The 20,238-nt window shown below is 39.4% G+C and overlaps 1 protein-coding gene and 1 non-coding gene across 4 annotated transcripts in view; one reads left to right on the top strand and one right to left on the bottom strand.

Moving 5' to 3' along the window:
- Napepld (N-acyl phosphatidylethanolamine phospholipase D) overlaps window positions 1–13,194 on the bottom strand; it is a 35,887-nt gene extending 22,693 nt beyond the window's left edge. The window contains exon 1 of one of the 3 annotated variants that reach the window (XM_048786184.1): window positions 12,875–13,194. Coding sequence is in view for 1 of the 3 variants with exons in the window: in XM_048786183.1 (XP_048642140.1) it covers window positions 12,619–12,629 (11 nt within the window). In the remaining 2 variants the exon portion in view is untranslated. Of the gene's footprint in view, window positions 1–12,456; window positions 12,846–12,874 lie in introns of those variants that run through there. The other 2 variants (XM_048786183.1, XM_015488380.2) reach the window with 2 other exon arrangements.
- A 978-nt stretch (window positions 13,195–14,172) lies between these two features.
- On the top strand, window positions 14,173–14,278 carry LOC125611414. Its single transcript, XR_007341612.1, has one exon. It is a non-coding gene; the product is annotated as a U6 spliceosomal RNA (small nuclear RNA).
- Window positions 14,279–20,238: the final 5,960 nt, after the last annotated feature.

Genomic DNA, 20,238 nt, shown 5'->3' with positions numbered 1-20,238 from the left:
AAAAAAAAAAAAAAAAAAAAAAAAAAAAAGGCTGGGGATGTAGCTCAGTGGTAGAGCACCTCTGGGTTCAATCTTTAGTATCAAAAAAAAAAAAAAAAATCCAAAAGAATGTTACTCACTGACCTGCCCAGCAGACATACATTACCCTGGGAGCCAGCCTGCTTTGGGGGTAGTGAATTGAGAACAGCCCAGAGACATAAGGAGCCTGCTTGAAAGCCTGGAGAGTAAAACAGGAGAGCAACATGGGTTCAGTGATCTGTTTTTCCCCAAAATAACATGGTTTTTCAAAACTGTTTATTCCTGCTACTTCCATTTTGTTACATCCCATCCACTCCATGGAAACAGGTCCCCATACCAAATGACTATCCTCTCTCACCACCTTCCCATCCTCCCTGCAGAAATCCACACAAAATTGTCTTCGGGGATGACTTTACAAAGACAAATCTGACACAAACAACAAACCCAAAAGGAAAAAACGTCCAAAGGGTCCCTTCTGCTTGGCAACCAAAGGTCAGTAAGATGGCTCACAAGGGTCTGGGTTTCTGGCCCTGCCCTCCCCACCTCTGCTCTAAACACACAGCCATGATCTTACTTTCTCAGATGCATAGTGCTCCTCCCTTAGGGGCACCAAATGCCATCATGGGGCCTTTGCATATGATTTTTTAATATCTGTAGGACAGGAAGAGGGAGTGTGTAAAAATGGATATTCACCAGATTATGTATTACTAAGACACATGTCAGGCAACACAAATATGATACCACAAAGCACCATTTCACACCATGCTTCGTAAGTGAAATAATGGAAAGGAGCAGAAGCACGTAGAACCCTGAACCCTGACAATCTGGACTGGTTCTGCCAGAAGAAGTCCATTCAGTGAATGTGCAGAAGGACAAGCTCTGCCAACATGTGCCTCAGTAACGAACTGAACTTCCGCCCACAGAGACATAGGGAACCTGAGAGCCAGGTCATAGAGGTCTGCTCACCAACATCAGTCTTGTGGTCACTCTGTTAGTGGATAGATCAACACCCTCACCATCTGTAATACCACCTATAAACACCAAAGGTAAGATGACATAAAAACTAGTAGAAGAATGAGTTGTATGTATGCTCCTGATAGTAACTAACCAACTTTATTATAAAAAGGACAATTTATTATAAAAAGGACAACATAAATTCCATCCAGTAATTATCAAGCACATTCTCTACATTTCTTTGAATATTAGTTGCCTATTAAATTGCATAAGGACTCAACCCCTGGGTCTTTAACCAAAAAGGGGTCTGGACTGTGACATTTGGTGAAGAGAAGTCAGCCAAGTACAAATATTTTACTTCAATAACTGCACACATGAGCAAAATGCTTTCCAAAAACAAGATTTCTCTATTAAAAAAGCAAATGTTTCATGCTTTCTTTCTTTGACATTTAAGACTTGCCAACTCCCTAGAATTGAATGTACTGCTTTATCATTTAAAAGTTAAAGAAAAAAATCATAACAGTACAACATGTTTGGGATTTCAACATATCCATAAATTATAAAGTAGCAAATCAGCATTCCTAGAATAGACATTCAATAAATCCTAATTGAGTGACCATCCATTTACAGAACAATCAAGACACTGACATTAAATTTGAGAAGTATTCAGAACTGTATTTTCAGATATCTGATAGAATAATATTAAATTTAGAATTCTGTATTTTCTTTCCTTATTTTTATCAAAGAGAAGTTTCCTTTTTTGTTGTTGTTTCTGTTTTGAGACAAGCTCTTACTATGTCACCCAGTTTGGCCTCAAACTCCTGAGCTTCAAGTGATCCTCCCACATCAACCTCCCAAATAGCTGGGACTATAGGCATGCACCACTGCACTCAGCTAGAAAAGGATCCTTTGACCACACTGCAAGATAACATAGCTAACAAAACCACTGCAGTTCACTGAAACGTCTGCCGAGGGCTTCAGTAGAGTAAAATGGAACTCTTCCCATCTCTCACTTTCCACCAGACATCATGTAAGACCCCACAGACACTGAAAGAACTGGTGGGAGGCAGGTATGTCCAAGCATGGGAAACACACTGGACAATGAAAGGGAGAACTTACTGAGGGAGGCAGACACAAACATCCACAAACCAAGAAAGTTCTGCATTGTTTACCCCGAATTTCATTTTTACCTCACTTTATTAATTTAACCAGTTTGCTAAGAAGCTAAAGGAAAACAAATAGAAAGTTTATTATACAGTGCCAAGGAGTACACTAAACAAAAGTTATAACAACGTGTACAACAATTATTGAGTAAAAATTATATCAGAGCCGGGCACAGTGGCACCTGCCTGTAATCCAGTCAGATGGGGAGGCTGAGATTCTCTAGGGAGAATCACCAGTGAGTTCAAAGTCAACCTCAGCAATGGCGAAGTGCTAAGCAACTCAGTGAGACCCTGTCTCTAAATAAAATACAAAATTGGGCTAGGGATGTGGCTCAGTGGCCGAGTGCCTCTGAATTCAATCCCCAGTACCACCACCACCACTCACCCCGCCAAAAAAAAAATCAGAATAAATGTCCATGCACAGTACATAGTTCAACACACATATATATAATATAACTCAATATACCTCACCAACAGATTTATCTTCACAAGAGTGAAAAGAACATTAGTTGGGAGGGAAGAAACAGGACTCCAGTCCTACTATTATCTAGAGGTGTTAGCTTGGGGGGATAAACTCAACCTCTCTGAACTTGGGCTTACTCATCTGTTAAATAAAGATGATAACCTCTAAATATCTTCTTGAAGGACTGGGTTAGTGATTCAAGGTGCTACAAAATACACCAATTGTTATCTTTACCACTACTTATGTTCAGTAGGAGAGTAAAGAAAACATGGTAAACAGAACTTTCTGATCCATGTGAGTTGTTTTCAGGTGAAAGATATTCTAGAATTATAGATAGATTTAAAAACATAACCAGGCAGAGTGGTACACACCTATAATCACAGTTCATCAGAAGCCTGAGGCAGGAGAAAGCAAGTTCAAGGTCAGCCTGGGCAACTCAGTAAGACCCTGTCTCAAAAAAAAAAAAAAAAAAAACGGAATGGAGATGTAGCTCAGAGGTAGAGTGCCCTGGGTTCAATACCCAGTACCACCCACACACACAAAGAAAAACTGAGGTTACTAAAATTTTTCCATTTTTCTTCCTTAATAATTTTATGTAACAAGACTATAAAAGTATGTTTCTTTATCTCTTGTAAAAAATTACAGTATTTCCCATTATTTAAAAGAAACTTTAAATTGGCCTCATGCCATATTCATCTATAAGACAAAAAATTACTTGAGACAAATAATTCACAATGAAAATGCTAACTAACCAAAAGCTTATTAGACTAAATAGAGAGTTTAGAAAAGAATGAATGCTAAATACAATTCAATTCTTTAGGATACAAATTTGAGAACCCATTTTCTTTCAAAAAGTAATCAAGGCTAACAAATGCTCTTGACCACAAATCACCAAAGGCTTTGAAAATTCATAGTTATTAGATAAAATTCAATACATTAAACTAAAAGTCATATTTTGCAGGCTCTCAACAGATTATTAAAAGTCACCAAAATATATCAACACTCTAGGTGCTTCAACTACAATCAGAGGTTTTTCCGGGGCTGGGGTTATGGCTCAGCGGTAGAGCACTCGCCTAGTGTGTGGGAGGCCCTGGGTTCGATCCTCAGCACCACATAAAAATAAATAAATAAAAGCAGAGGCATTAAAAAAAAGATTTATAAAAAAAAAAAGAAGTTTTTCCTAAATTGTTCTAAGATTGTTATAACGCAAAGTAAAAAACAAGCTTAAGAACAAAGTCTTTTTAAAAATACTATTAACAGTATACAAGTGAAATCCTTAGGATAATCAAATTAAAATGTCATATTATGGAAAATTTAGAAAATGTACATAAAATGTTTAATGAGATGACACAGTTATTCCCTCTTTAATGCCTCAAAAATAACACCAAACACAAATTGTACATTCATTTTGGGTATAATCAATAATACTGAAATAACATGCAGAACTGTGTAGTTGAAAAATCTGGGGGAAGATGGGGAGGAAAGAAGACAAAATTGATGCCTACAGAGCTTGAAAATATATACCAAATATGCTAGATGATCTTTAAATGCTCATTCACTATTCCTAATCCAAGAATTAACAAAAAAAAATATGCTTCCAAAATGTGGTATTCTTTCTCTCTGCTGACTTTGTATTAATTAATTATGCAAAAGAAAAGCTTCCTGTATAAAGCATGACCCATGAGAAAAAGAATGAAACAATAAGTGTCTTTCTAGGTACTGGAGAGAAAGGATAATGAAAGAGAAAACCAGTGCAGTTTAACTCTTTCTTTGGCTGTTTTGGCTCCAACTCTTATTCTACTGATTTCAGTAGCCTTTAAAAAGTCACCTATGTATGGGAGACTCACTTTCACTTATCTATAAAAGGAGAGGCCCGGGGCTGGGGATGTGGCTCAAGTGGTAGCCCACTTGCCTAGCATGCGAGAAGCACTGAGTTAAATTCTCAGCACCACATAAATGTAAAGTAAAGATATTGTGTCCACCTTAAAAAAAAAAAAAAAAAAAAAATGGAGAGGCCTGGGCTATATCTCTAAGGCCCCTTCCACTTCTTAGATTCTAACAACCTTTGGCTACACCAAAAGTCAGCGTAGGCCACGCAACACCTGCCCCCTCCAGTTTCCACTCCCTCAAAGGAAGTTCCTGTGACAGTAGCTCAGGTCCTGCCACTTGCCCCACACTGAACTGGCAAGGGATAAGCAAAGTATTTTCACCTAAGAACAGCAACGTTATGTACTGGAAAAAAAAAAAAAAGTGTCATTTCACGGGTGTATCAGGTAGACCAGGAGGTTATTCAGGGCATGAAATGATATTTGATACAAACATCCAGTACACTTTCGACTGTATACATAAGAATCTGACAATTTGTGAGCGCCCCTACTTAAATCATTGTAAAGTCATGTTTAACAAATGTTCAAATGTTCAAATGTCTACTTTATTTAAGTTCTAGCTCTCGGGGTGCTGTGGAGAATATGGAGCCTTTGACCTCCAGGAATTCAAAGTCCTGTAGGGGAAAAAATCATAAGCAACCTCACAGATTGTGGCTTACTATCATATTTCTAGAAGGGTTGGCTCTGAATAATAAAAAAGTGGCATAATAAGTCATAATGCTAGAATAAGACATTTTTTCAAAACCCATTGGCCCAAATCCTCAGGACAGCCAGGAACCCTCCTCCTCCTGTGCTGAGTGGTTTGCCCTGACATAATCAGTTCTGTGATCCAGAGTGTCAGTGACACCAAAGAGGCACATTATCTTCTGAATGTGGTCAACAAGTTAAAGGGCCCCTGATGTCAACAGAGAGGAAGACCAAAAGAAAAAGTAACTAGAGAGGTTACTTGAGCCTGAATGAATTGCCAAAAGGGCAAACTTGTTATTCTGCTCTAGATGTCATGCCTGGCCCATCCTTTGTGAGCAAAGGGTAAATGAGAAAAAACAAAGCCGATAGTGGGGGCTTTTACAAGGAAACAAGGCCTGGGGTCCTCCCTGGGGCCAGACCCCCCCCCCCCTTACCATCTCCTGCCTCCTTAGCACAGAGTAGGCCTGGAGGCAGCCCCAAAGGTCAACTAATGGAATCCTGAGGTTCAAAGGACTTTGTGACCCCTGAGTTCAATTCAGTATCCTCTATTTAAGAACAGCAGGAAGTATGTAGTAAATTATAAAAGCATATTAAAAATGAACATAATTAAAATGTGCTTGACTCAGTTATCAAGAAAAACCACATTACCAGGAAAAGGGCACAGGGATTAAAATTTTTTTTAAATAAATATTTCTAACTGTTCCCCTTATCTTCCCTTCTAAGCCCTAGTTTCATATATCTTAGCTCAGTATCTGGTGCATACAAGTCCTCAATGATTATAAAAACCATTGTTTTACCACACTACAAACACTATTTAATAAATGTTAATGGGATACGTATACCATTTAAAATTTCTACACTAATGAGGTATATGGGATAAAAGCAATGGAACAAACTATGGAATGTGTTTTTTTGTTCTTATATTTGAATAAGAGAAGGCCTGGTCTTCCTGAAACTCACACAAATCTTAAAACAAACAGAAAAGAACAATTCCATGAGATTTCTAACCAACCCCATAGCTCCTGTGGCCTCACCAGCCCTCCTGGTTCACCAGGAGACTCTCATAATCACTGATAGTCTTCTGTTTCTGAAAATAATCATCCACTCTACCCCACCTCTCTTTATCTCCCCTCATTGCCCTCAGGAGCAAAAATTGCAAACTAAATACTAATGCTGACCACAAGTACCCAGCACTTTCCCCAGTGCTTAAAGCCCCAGTTAAGGTAGTTCTTTTACTCAAAGGAAAATTTTCCCCAATAGGAAGAGATAAAAAGGCAAGAAAGATCAGCTCCAGATAAATCATATGTAACTAAATTTGTCCCTAAGGCATTTCAGTGTCTTACCCTTCCTACCCAAGCCGTAGATACTAACCTCAGAGCTCCTCCCACCTCCTCTCTGCAGTGAAAACTGCTTGTCAGGGAAGGATCTGATCTCCATACGCGACTAATATTCCTCCCTATAGAAGAATATTTCTTAGCCAACTAGATACAAAGTCTTAAGCCTGTGACTCTTGATGCTGGCTGTACATCAAAATTATCTGTGGAGCTCTTTAAACTACACCTGAGTCTACTGAATGAAAATGTGGCGGGGCTGGGGTGTGAGGTGATCCTCAGGGAGTTTTTAAAAGTTCTGTGGAAGATTCTGACATACAGGCAGGAATACGAACCACTACTGTGTTTTTAAGTCATCAGCACAAAGTAGGAAAGTCAACGAGACTTTCTGGTACCCTACAATTTATGCTGGTCTGCCAGCCGCCCACCATAAAGCTAATCTTCCTACCTGTCCCACACTCAAATCTAAAGAGGTGGCATACTGAGACTGCTACACAGCACTAGGACTAGGAAGACTACCTTGCTATATACAAAGTGACAGGTCACAGACTTGTACCCAATCCATCAGAGTCAATTCTACTCTGTGCTCCCAGGAAGCCAAGAAGGAAGGGAGAGAGGAAAGGAGGGGAGAAGGGAGGGAATACAACCAGTAATGATTCACGCTGTGTATAACAACCCATCACAACCTGTGCACAAGTGTTCAACAAATATTCACAGAATGAACAAATGAAGAACAGGAGTTCAAACTCCCTATCGCTCTTCATGGAGGTATAGTTCTTTCTTTCTTTCTTTCTTTCTTTCTTTCTTTCTTTCTTTCTTTCTTTCTTTCTTTCTTTCTTTTTTTTAATCACCTGTAGGGAATCAAATAATAGGAGAAGCAAAAGTAACTGAAGGTCAGAGGCACAAAAGTCAACAAAGAGCATCCCCACTCACTGAAAAGTCAGAGCTGAGTGAGTGGATTCTGTGGTGGTGACGTGGTTATAGAGTAGCAAAGACTAGAAGGTGCCTATCATAAAAAATCTAGTCTCCTCTTTCTCCTCAGGGACAGTGACTACACTCCCCATTGAGGGATGGCCATGTTGGTGACACTGACCAGTGTGTTCCCAGCACAAGTCATATATAGCACTTCCAGGAGTTTCCTTAAAGAAAAGGCAGGAACTCCTGATTCCTTCAGATCTTGCTACTGGTAGCCATCTTTAGCCACATTGTTGCAATGGCATAGAGGAGACATGGAAAGACCTGAGGGTCCACCAGACTAAGCCTGTACTAACTCCGCACTTCTCTTCAGAGGAGAAAACATATTTGAGCAATCTTTTAACCTGCCTCAAACTAATCTTAACTGATATATCTGCCATAACTGGGAAATTTAGGGGAGCTATAAAAACACTAAAAGTTTGAGCTGGATTGCTGCTAAGGGGTAGAGGGCTTTCCTAGCATGTATGAGGCCCTGGGTTCCATCCCCAGTAACACACACACATACAACCCTAAAGGTAATAATCTCCCAAAACACAGCCTTCCTAATTCAAACCATGGGTACACTGAGTAACACACATAATTGTATCCTTTATCAATTATTAAGCATTTACTATGTGCCAAGCACTTGATATATTATGTATATGTGTGAGCATACAGTCTCATTAATCTTCACAATATTTCTACAAGGTAGATATCAGTATCCTCAAATTACATATAAATGATGTAACAGAGGTTCACAGAGTTTAGTAGCTTGCATTAAGTCAAAAATCTAGCAACCCAAGTTGATCAGATGCCAAGCCCATGCTCTTTCCATGTACATGTTGAATCTACAAATAAAATTCAATAAATGTCTCCTGAGCAGTTAACTACATTCTAAAGTTGGTATCATTTAGTTAATGGTTGTGGTCTCACTAACAAGGCTAGCCTTTTTTGCTTTTAAGAATTTTTTCTCTTTTTTTTTTTCTTTTCGAAGTAAAAAGCTTTTAGTAGACAATAAATAGCACTTTCCTCATAAAAATAATCCCTTTAATTTTACATGGAGACAGCTTCAAGTGATTTAGCTATTTTAATTAATAACTCAATTGTTCTAATTTAAAATTAAAAAGAATCATCAACAAATAATAAATTGATTATATATTTCAGTCATAGAAACAAAAAATATACCTGGTACCTTGAACATACTCCTCTTGATTTGAAAAGGTGTCTGCATTCAGCCAGCATATAACATATAATGACCTGGCATTTTATCCTTCTAATTGTGAAGAATTGTTAGTCATGCCCCAGAAAGAGATCAATCCCCAGTACTCAAAAATAAATAAATATAAATAAATAAATAGATAGAGAAATAGATAGATAGATAGGACAACTTCTGGTAGGGAGACCAAAGCATCTGGTCCCTGGGGATTCTAGTGTTCACATTGAAAGTTCTGCATCCTGGGAGCCCCCTCAGTCCTACAAAAACCTAGAAGGCTGGTCGTCCTATGCATTAGGGTACCATAAAATTGCACATATGTCTTCAAGAAAACTTATAAAATTGTGGGCAGTTTATACTGAATTAGAGATGAAGCATTAGCCAGGCATGGTAGCGCACACCTCTAATCCCAGCATCTCAGGAAGCTGAGGCAGGAGGATTGAAAATTCAAGTCAATCTCAGCAATTTAACAGGGCCCTAAGCAACTTCAAGAGATCCTGTCTCAAAAAAATAAAAAGGGCTGGGGATGTATGTAGCTCAGTAATAAAGCACCTCTGGGTCCAATCCCCCCCACACACACACTGAGTGGTGGGAGGCAGACAGAGAGGCAGAGAGAGATATGAAGCATTATTATTAAATATGGTTTCAAAATATTTGGTTGGCTGTAAAAAAAAAGCAATTACAAACTTCTACATAACCATGCTTAACCAAGACAATGTTGCTGAGAATATAAAAAGTTTTAGGTAAAATTCTTCATTGTAATGATATTCATTATGTGCACTTACAGAGAAAACTGAGACACTGTATGAGGCAAGACTGAGAAAGGAATCAATTTACTCAAGAACTTTATCTCATCTCTGTGAAATGGTGGGGAAAAAATAGATTTGACATTGTAGTTTTGAGGCATCATGACAGGCTAAAACTCTGATGAGGGTAGAAATAGGCAATCGACAAGTTAAAAGCTGAGGTAAGCACATACCCTTCAAAGTCCCTTCCAACCTGAATATTCCAAGACAAAAGTTATCATTTGTATGACTCTTTACAGGTAAAGCAAGTCTGTCCAGAGAGTAACCCGCCACCCCAAGGGTCTCTCTGGCTGGTGATGGAGCCTAGACTCTCTATTAGCCATACTCTCATCTTAATTATGCTTAGGAAAATTTCCCAAAGAGCATACAGTCAGCATAAGAAGATAAATGACACATTTCACCTCATGTGGGGTATTTTACTTAAGGCCTCAAGTTTAAAAGGAATTTGAGTTCAGAAATTCTTGAAGCTTTATCAAGTTATTTAACCATATATTCAGGAGGTAGCTTAGTTTTTTTATGAGCTCTCTAAACAAACCAAAGGGATGAACACAGAAACTTGAAATAAATATCTTCTCAATTCGAAGGAGCTTCAAAATAAGAAAACTCTTTAAAAAACAAATTATTTCTGTCTTTCAATTTTCCTGGCATAATTTTCTCATAAGGAAAACAACAAGCATATGCCCAGTTTAAGGGGTGCTAATGACAATGAGAGAGCTTGGACTTTCTTTATCCCAATAACTTTATTCTTTTAACAAAACAACTACAAAATCACACAGAACTTTGCAAACATTCATTGTTTGATCAATATGTTATTGTCTGTTAATCTGGGAAGGTCCCCAAATTAGATAAACACAAAAATCTGCTGCCTTCAAGAGGAAAGACAGATTGTTCTAGACAGGGGTTGAGTTGTTTTTTAACCAAGCTTTTTAATTATGCTGATCCATCCATCTATATGCCAGCCCTAGCCTCCGTGACCAATGGTACAGATAGTCCACAACCTAGGTTTAGGATGCATCTCCAGATGTATTAGTGATGCACACTACTCATCCTTAGCTTTTTCGGTTCCCTTGTCTAACAAGAACAGGGGCTGCTGAGCTAAAGAACCTTGTCCAAATCATTAAAATCTCCCATGGTCTCAGATTCCTGTTTTCCTCTTCCTGGCATAGGGTTAATAATCCCATATTCTTAAGTCTATAAAGTCAACTAAAAGTAAATATATAAAAATATGTGAAAGAGCTTTGTAAATGATAAAATTATAATACATTATTTAACCAGATAAGTTGGAAGAAGACTGTATCTATGACATAGAACTGCCCTGAGGATATCTGATTATATATAATCTGTTGTGAAACACTGTTAGTAACATAAATACACAATAAATGGGTATCAAATTCAAAAGACAAACTGAGCCATGTACTATAAACCACAAGAGTGTATAATTCTTCAGGATTAAAGAAGGTAGAATGCAATAGTACTTGAACCTTATGCTGGAAATCACATGAGTGAATTTTTATGCCAGTTTTATGCATGCTTACACAGACCTTCAGAATAAAAATATTCCTTAATGATTACTTATGTGCAAAGTTCATTTCCCTAATGACACTTCAATGAAAAGATTTCACTTCTATATACTAAATCTAAAATGCCCAGATCAACACAACCCTCCATATAGACATACCCTTAGTCACAGAGTAGAAAATGAATGGAAAAACCCACAGTATTCAGAGCTATCCACCATTACAAAGAGAAATCAAAATCAAACAACAAAATTAAAGGAAAAATACTATTTTTCCAAATGCAAATGGAATGTTCATAAAAATCCTCTCAGTTTTCTGAACTCACAAATACCCAAGTAACATAATTCTCCTTACAAACAAGCACATGAGGATGACTGTATCAAAGTATAAACAAAACCCTATGGTGAAATACCTATGTTAAAATGTCCTTTATATAGTCATAACTGGACTAATTTAAGCATTCAAGCTTACAATGTAGAATCTGTCCAATATAATCTGGAATTGTGAGGGAAAATAGGGGTGTGAGAAATACACTCAGTATTTTCCTCTTTCCTCTCTTGGAGACTTACCATAATTCTTGCAGCAGGAAGTCCTGCAGACTATTAACAAAATAAAACCCTTGAAAATCATGGCTATATTTTCAGTTGACATAACCCATTTTAATCCTCCAATCTCTTTCTTAGATTCTTATCTTAAATAAGTATACCTGTTGTACATTCCTTCTTTAATAGACCTAATATTTTCGTGCAACAAAACCAGACTACTGTGAGACATGGTTAATCTTTCTTTTTAAAGATTATATAACTTCCTTCTAAACGATGCTGGTATTACTAAATCATAGCCAATGTAACAAAATAGAAATGGAACTGTTACACTTCCATCTGTTAACAACGATGGAAAATTACTTCTTAATTTTCAGTAAACTATCTCAGGAGTGACTTTCTGAATAAATGAAACAGAATTATCAATAGCAAACACTTCATGCTAAGCCAAAGCCAACGGGGCAAGTCATATTATAACATATACAGAACCTACAGTAAAGGGAAAGGCAAGAACTAAATGACTTTAAAAGGCTGTTAACTTTTCTCACTCTTAATATTTTCCAGGTTCAACTGAGGTATATAATACAGCAGACCATGGGGGCCCCGTGCAAACGCAACTATCAAGGCCATGTCTAGTTCCATGGGGGGTGGGAACTATCTGAATTCGTGTTCTGAAAAGCCTGCGGTAACACCCAATTTTAGAAGCCAACAACCACTGAACATAAAACTCAAGACAGTACTACCTCCCACCACCCCTTCCCATTCCTATTCTGATTCAATAATTACACTTATTCAAGATAAAAGGGGAGAACCCTGTTGGAATGGATTTTTAGACGATACATACTATAGATGAAGCATAAATAAGTTGCTCTGAGGAAGTTGTACACATTCCTACATATAAACCAAAAGAAGATACACCCACTTGTATTCCGATCAGTGAAGATGCAACCTGGTAATTTGCACAGACAGCTACTCTCCCAAAGGGGGCAGAAAGAAGACTGTAGTTCTTCACTCAGTCAGCGTCAGAGAAGCAGGCTCCGCAACTCTCGAGGTGCGGAAATTCAAATGAAGCCCTGCCACTCACAAGTGCAGCATCTCCAGGAGGCAGGGCTTGGGGACTAGGATACGCGATCGCAGCACGCTCCGCTCCAACAGCCCTAGGCTAGGGAGTGCGGACTGCTCCACACAGAGACCCGGGAAGAAGCAGCACAGATGCCAGAGAAAGCGCGGCCGGGACGAAACCGCCTCCTGCCAAGTCCCGGAGCTTAGGGGCTCCTAGGCGCTCTGGCTCCCTGCGGCTGGCGCGCAGCGGCGGGGGCGGGGTGAGGGCGGGGGCTCACCTTGCGCCGGCCGCAGTCGGGCGCGCGCGTCGCGGGCGCTGCTCCTCCTGGGCTGCGAGCCACACCGCCCGGGCCCGCGGGGGGGGGTTCGCGGTGGCCGGCGCCCGGGTTCCTCCGCCCCCGCCCGCCGCGCCGACTCCGCCGAAGGTGCCAGCAGCTGTAGGCAGCGCCGGAGCGCTGGCCGCCTCGCCATACGTGGAGTGAGCGGTCACCCGGGCTGCGCGCAGCGCCCCGGGCCGAGAGGGGCCCGGCTTGCAGCAAGGTTCCGCTCCCCCTTGCCTGGTGACTTTCTCATTGTGACCTTCGAAGCTGGCGCCCCGGCCAACGTTGTCCCGCGGCCGCCGCTGCCCCCGCCTTCACCAAGATGGCTGCCCGGCGGGTCGGGCCCCGAAGCCATCTTGGTAAGGGAGGCACGCGGGTCGGGCCCCCTCTTGCTCGCCTTTGCAGGCGTTCTTCTGAAGACAGTTGGGTCGCCTGTCCCAAGCCAGCAGTTAACGTTCAAATCACATGAGCACATTCCTGGACACCAGACAACAATTGCTAAAAATAAATGAAATCCCTTTGACCCTGGGAGCCCCTGAGACTGCTGGATCATAGAGAAGTATTGACATATTAACTGCCTCGTTCCAAGAACCTGGTAGCAAAGAAACTAAACTCATTTAATGTGTGTATGATGGATATTGAATATTAACGACAGCTCTGCCTTGTCATGGTGTACTCACTTTTAAAATGATGTCAGAGCTTCCTGGTACACACAGTTCTCTAATGAACCTGCATCATTTTTACATCCCAGAGTAATGACGAAAGAGCATTAAAATGTGATTCTGAGTTTCTTACTGGGTTTGCTTTTTAAATTGCAGGTTGAAATTAGTAATTTCAAGAAATATTTACAGGGCTAAGTATGTGGCTCAGTGGTAGAATGCTCGCCTGGCATACGTGAGGCCCTGGATTTGATCCCCAGCATGGAAAAAAATATATATTTACATATAGGCAGATTGAAATAGAATTCAATGATAGGTGGTTGGGCAAAAAGAATCCTCTGAAAGTCCTAAAGTTGTGTACAATGGGCCAGAAGAAAATCCGTCTGGGATTATATTAGTAAAAAAGAAACACAGCCCTAATGCAGATAGAACTGAGGGGAAATGAAAAACTATTCTGCCATTTGAAAGTGAATGTGCACCGGTGTAATACTGTAGGAGTGTAAAGCACTTTATGTGACTGGATTTTTGTCTCCTGGGGCCAACTTGAAGTTGTTGCTACATATTATTAATTTAAGTGTGATTAAAAACTACTTGCATGTGCTTGATTAGCAGCACATGTACTAAAATTGGAATGATAAGGAGAAGATTGGCATGGCCCCTGCTCAAGAATGACACACAAATTCATGAATCATTCCATATTTTTGTGAGTTCTACATCATGTACCACCAGAAGACTGAGAAATTATACTCCATCCATGTATCATGTGTCAAAATGCATTCTACTGTCATGTACAGCTAATTAGAACAATTTTTAAAAAAAATTTTATAGCAGCACAATTCACAATAGCTAAACTGTGCAGCCAACCTAGATGCCCTTCAGTGGATGAGTGGATAAAAAAAAATGTGGCATATATACACAATGGAATTTTACTCAGCAATAAAAAAGAATAAAATCATGGCATTTGTAGGTAAATGGATGGCATTGGTGAAGTGAAGTTAGCCAATCCCAAAGAAACAAATGCCAAATGTTTTCTCTGATATAAGGAGGCTGACTCATAGTGGGGTAGGGAGGGGGAGCATGGGGGAATAAATGAATTCTAGATAGGGCAGAGGGGTGGGAGGGAAAGAGATAGGGCAGGGGATTAGCAAGGATGGTGGAATAAAATAGACATCATTATCCAAAGTACATATATGAAGACACGAATTGGGTGTCAACATACTTTATATAAAAACAGATATGAAAATTGTGGCATATATGTATAATAAGAATTGTAATGCCTTCCGTTGTCATTTTTTTTAAATCAATTAAAAAAAAGTTTAACAAAGTAAAAAAAAAAAAAACTGCTTGCACTTGGGTGGGGTTGAGACTGCTAAGCTGAATAATTTTGTGTGCAACAGCAAAATTTTGAAGAAAAGTAACAGTTCTATAAACCCAAAAGGAAGACTGAAGTTAACAATCAGAAGTTACTGCTCTTAGCTAAGGAGCTTTTAAAAGATACCATTTCTTCCCCTCACTCACATCCTTTATTTATGAAAAACTCTCAAATTTTTAAAAAAAGGCTATGTGTTTGGGGGGTATTTGTGGGATTTTGTTTGGTTTTGGGCAGTACTAGCGATTGAACCCAGGGACACTCTTATCACTCAGCTACACCCAGGCCTTTTTTATTTTTTATTTTTAGACAGTATTGCTACATTGCACAGACTAACCTTGAACTTGTGATCCTCCCGCCTCAGCCTCCCCAGTAACTGGGATTACAAATGGGACCCACCACAGCTGGCAGATAGGCTTTTTTTTGGTAAAGCCATTTGAATAAGTTGGAGATACCAAAATACTTAAGCATTAAGATACTTGCTTCCTAACCACAATATCATTCTTAATTGAGAAAGCAGTTCTCTCAGATCACTTAATATTCAGTTCCTAGTCAAGTTTCCATGATTGTACTCATAATGTCCTATATGCTGTTTTTTCTCTTTTCCATAATTAGGATACAATATAGGCTCATTAGTGCATTTGCTCATTATATATAAATAAGAAGCAATTTAAGCCAGGTGTGGTGGTGTACATCTGTTATCCCAGTGACTCAGGAAGCTAAGGCAGGAGGATTGTAAGTTCAAGACTAACCTCAGCAATTTCACAAGGCTCTAAGCAACTTATAGAAACCCTGTCTCAAAATGAAAATATGATCAGCAAACAAATATATGGAAAAATGTTCAACATTTCTAGCAGTTAGAGAAATGCAAATGAAAACTACACTGAGATTGCATCTCCAGTAAGAATGGTAATTATCAAGAATACAAGCAACAATAAATGTTGGTAAGAATGTGAGGAAAAGGCATGCTCATACATTGATGGTAGGACTGCAAATGCAACCATTGTGGAAAACAGTATAGAAATTGCTCAGAAAACTTGGAATGGAACCACCATTTGACCCAGTTATCCCACTCCTCAGTATATGCCCAAAGGACTTAAAATCAGCATACTATAGTGATGCAGCCACATCAATGTTTATAGCGGCTCAATTCACAATAGCTAAGCTATGGAACCAACCTAGGTACCCTTCCACATATGAATAGATAAAGAAAATGTGGTATATGTACACAATGAATAATACTCAGCCATAAAGAAGAATGAAATTATGGCATTTGCCAGTATATGGAGACTATCATGCTAAATAAGCCAATCCCAAAAACCCAAAGGAGGGGTGAGTGGGTAGAATAGAAGTTCATTGGATTAGACAAAGGAATGAAGGGAAGGGGGAAAGACAGTAGAATGAATTGGACATTAACTTTCCTATGTTCATATATGAATACACAATCAGTGTAACAGCACCTCATGTACAACCACAAGAATGGGAAGTCATACTCCATGTATGTATAATATGTCAAAATAAACTCCATGTATGTATAATATGTCAAAATAAACTCCATGTATGTATAATATGTCAAAATAAACTCTCCTGTTTGTTCTAAAAAGAAAATAAAAATTTTTTAAAAGGCTGGGGATGTAACTCAATGGTAAAGTGCCTCTGGATTCAGTCACCAATAAGAAAGAAAGAAAGAAAGAAAGAAAGAGAGAGAGGGGAGGGGAGGAAGATGGCGGCGAATGGAGTGCATCNGAGGGGGAAGAGGGGGAGGGAAGGGAAGGGAAGGGAAGGAAAGGAAGGGAGGGAAACAGCAGCAGCAATTTGAATGTTCTCTTGCTGTTTTCTATACACATTGTTGTCCAAAAAGGCACAGATGATTGTGGTCTTAGAAATGTAATTTGGGAAGCTCACATTTTAGTAATATTTAGAACTTACAGAGAAGTTTAAAGGGTCTTTTCAAGGCTGACAAAGATGAAGTTTAAGTGAGTTACATAGGTTTTTTGTCAAGAATTACAATTCGAGAATAAATCCACTTCTATAGTTCATTGGTCTAGTATAGAACAGCTTAGACCATACCATTGTTCTAGGAAGGAATTAGTCTATATAATCCTTAGAGTGCTCCTTCTCAGCAAAAAAAAACCTTTCTTTTGGCATGTCAGCAAATGGTCACCTCAGCACAAGTTGAAGACCAAAGGTCACAATATGTAGTCAACTTTTTTTGACAACATCATACAGCCGTCATGAAAAGACTAATATTCAGAGGGCATTTTTCATTGAGAGCAGGTACTTTATTTAGATAAGCACTATTTTGTGTAAACCAGGAAAGCCTAGGAGGAATGAATAATCTAACACTACATTGACATTAGGATTAAAGCTGTATTAAGTAATGCTTATGCTTTTGTAACTCATGAAATACTACTTAAGTTTTATGGATCATATTGGTTTGGTTGGGTTTTTTTCCTAAACAGTGAAAAGAACCTCTAGCTTGCCTTGCTTTACAGTATAAAAGGAGAAGCCTTTTACTCATGTTGAACTGGGGCTTTATTTGTCTTTTCCTTTAGTGTCACCTCTAGGTAGTCAAGCACTCAGCACACAATAAGTATTTATCTTCTAATCGGTTACTTAATTTTAAAATGTTAATTACCCCTGTAAAGAAGAGGAGCAACTTTTCACAATTCTCTAAAAATAGAATTAAATTAAATACTGTGTCTATACCCAGTCAAATAAAATATTGTTTTCCTAATCACTAAGCATCTATAAATAACTCCAAATAGCAGCAGGAAGGATCTTGGGCTGTTAAATTTTAATCACTGCTCTGTCAATAACTACCCCTTTGACTTCAGAGAATACCCTTCCACATCCCCGGACCCCTTACTTCTCTCCCACCCCACCCCCAGCCCCACCACTGTGTCCTCCCACCCCCAAGTGACTCAGTCTACGTTACTCTATAGAATGGTATTGGGAGCTGAGTGTGGTTGCTCACACCTGTAATCCCAGCTACTTCAGAGGCTGAAGCAGGATTGAAAATTTGAGGCCAGCCTGGGCTCAAACAAGAGCCTGTCTCAAAATAAAACTTAAAAGATGGGAGAGGCTGGGGATATAACTCAGTGATAGAGTTACTTGCCTAGAAGCATGAAGCCCTGGGTTTAATCCCATGTGTGTGGCGGGTGGGGGATGCCTGTCTCTTTCTCTCTTTCTCTTTCTCTCTCTCTCTCTCTCTCACACACACACACACACACACACACATTTTGAAGAAAAGTAAATGCAGGCAAGTTCTGATTTCAGGGGTGTTAGATTGTGTTAGACCATAAGTCAACAAACTATGAGGGCCGAAGTTGATCATCTACTAGTTTGTTTGTCAACAGAATAAAGCAACATTTTTTTAATTGTAAAAAAACAAAACAAAAAAAAAAAACATGGTTTACCATCTTTGTATGGTTCTGGGGATTAAACCCAGGGCCTTGTGCATGCAAAGGAACCACTCTACCAACTGAGCTATATCCCAAGGCCCACATGATTTACTATCTTAACCACCACTTTTAAGTATATAGTAGTGTTGACTATAGTCATATTATTGAATAACTAATCTCCAGACTGTATTCATCTTGCAAATCTGAAATTTGTACCCATTAAACAATTCCTCTTTTTCTTCCACCCCTGGCCTGTGGTAACCACCATTCAACTTGATGTTTCTGTGAATTTGACTATTGCAGATGCCTCATGTAAGTGGAATTCTGTAGTATTTACCTTTGTGTAATTTGTTTATTTCATTTAACATAATGTCCTCAACATTTACCATATCATGTGACAGGACTTTCTATTTTTCAGGGCAGAATAATATTTCATTGTATGTATATACCACATTTTGTTTACCAATGCATTCATCAATGGACATCTGGGTTACCTCCAACTCTTGGTTTTTATGAATGGTGCTAGCTGGGCGTGGTGTCACATCCATGTGAGCCCAGCAATTTGGGAGGTTAAGGCAGGAGGATCAAAAGTTCAAAGCTAGCCTCTGCAACTTAGCCAGATACTGTCTCAAAATAAAAAATAAAGAGGCCTGGGGATGGGGCAGGGGTTGAGGCTCAGTGGTAGACCGCTTGCCTAGCATGTGTGAGGCACTGGGCTCGATTCTCAGCACCGCATATAAATAAATGAATAAAATAAAGGTTCATTAACAGCTAAAAAAAAAAAAAAAATTAAAGGGCTGGGGTGTGTGGCTCACTGGTTAAGAGGCCCAGGGTTCAATCCCCAGTATAAAAAAAAAAAGAATAGGTACTAAGTGTTTGCCATAAATTAGGTAGCTTACAAAAATAATTTATTTCTTATAGCTCTAGAAGCTAGGAAGTCCAAGATCAAAGCACTAACACTGACAGAGTCAGTATCTGGTGAAGGCCTACTTTCTGGTTCTCACTGTAACCGCACATGGTGGAAGGGATAAGGGGGGCGTTGTTGTTTGTTGAGGGAGCTGCTTGTATAAGCGCATTAATCACTAATCATCTCCCAAAGCCCTTACCCCTTAACACCATAACCTGTTGGGTTAGGATTTCAGTTTATGAATCTGGGAGACACAAACATCCCCAACAAAGAGCTGTACCTTGACCACCCCTGGGCCTAGGGGAGCACACAGCAGTGGTGCAGATTGACATCAGTGCTGCTGGACAAAAGACTGATGTAGGTCCTAGAAGTAGACTTGGATACTTGGTCAGGACCCCAAATTCCTGGGTACCTAGAGAATAGTTGGGGAAGGAGCTTAGGCTCCAAATGGACATGTCTCTTTGGCACATTAGGAATAGACACAGCCAAAGGAGGGTAGAATGTGTTCTCAAGTGCCAGGTCCAGATTAAGAGCCTCTCTTTTCAGGGAAGTTCTGCTCTGAAACTTTAGCATATTCTGAATTTTACAGGCAACCAATTCAGAGTCAGAAACTATGAACTCCTGTATCGGTACTTTAAAAATTTTTTTTTTTACTCTCAGTGCGTAGTTAATCATGGGGTTCTGTTATTAGTGACCAGCCAACACTAATTTCAGACTTCCTCAATCCTTTTAAAACTGCCAAACACATTTCCAGCCCAATTTTAATTCAACTAGAACGGTATTTACTAAGAACAGAGGGAAACTATTGCCTTCTTCCCTGCAAAAATCAGACCAAGCCACTGAGGTATATCCGATTCTCCACAGCTGTATTAAGGAAGACTACTTGCCTCAGCCTTTACCCCCTACCCTTGAATTCCTAAGTCTCCAACTACAATCATGTATATATCTTTGCCTGCTTCCAATTTGAGAGAAATAATACTGTT

Source organism: Marmota marmota, unplaced genomic scaffold (assembly GCF_001458135.2).
Source record: "Marmota marmota marmota unplaced genomic scaffold, marMar, whole genome shotgun sequence".
In the NCBI taxonomy this organism is placed as follows: Eukaryota; Metazoa; Chordata; class Mammalia; order Rodentia; family Sciuridae; genus Marmota; species Marmota marmota.
Note: the sequence above shows the minus strand (reverse complement) of the source record. Positions and strands in the feature narration are given on the sequence as shown.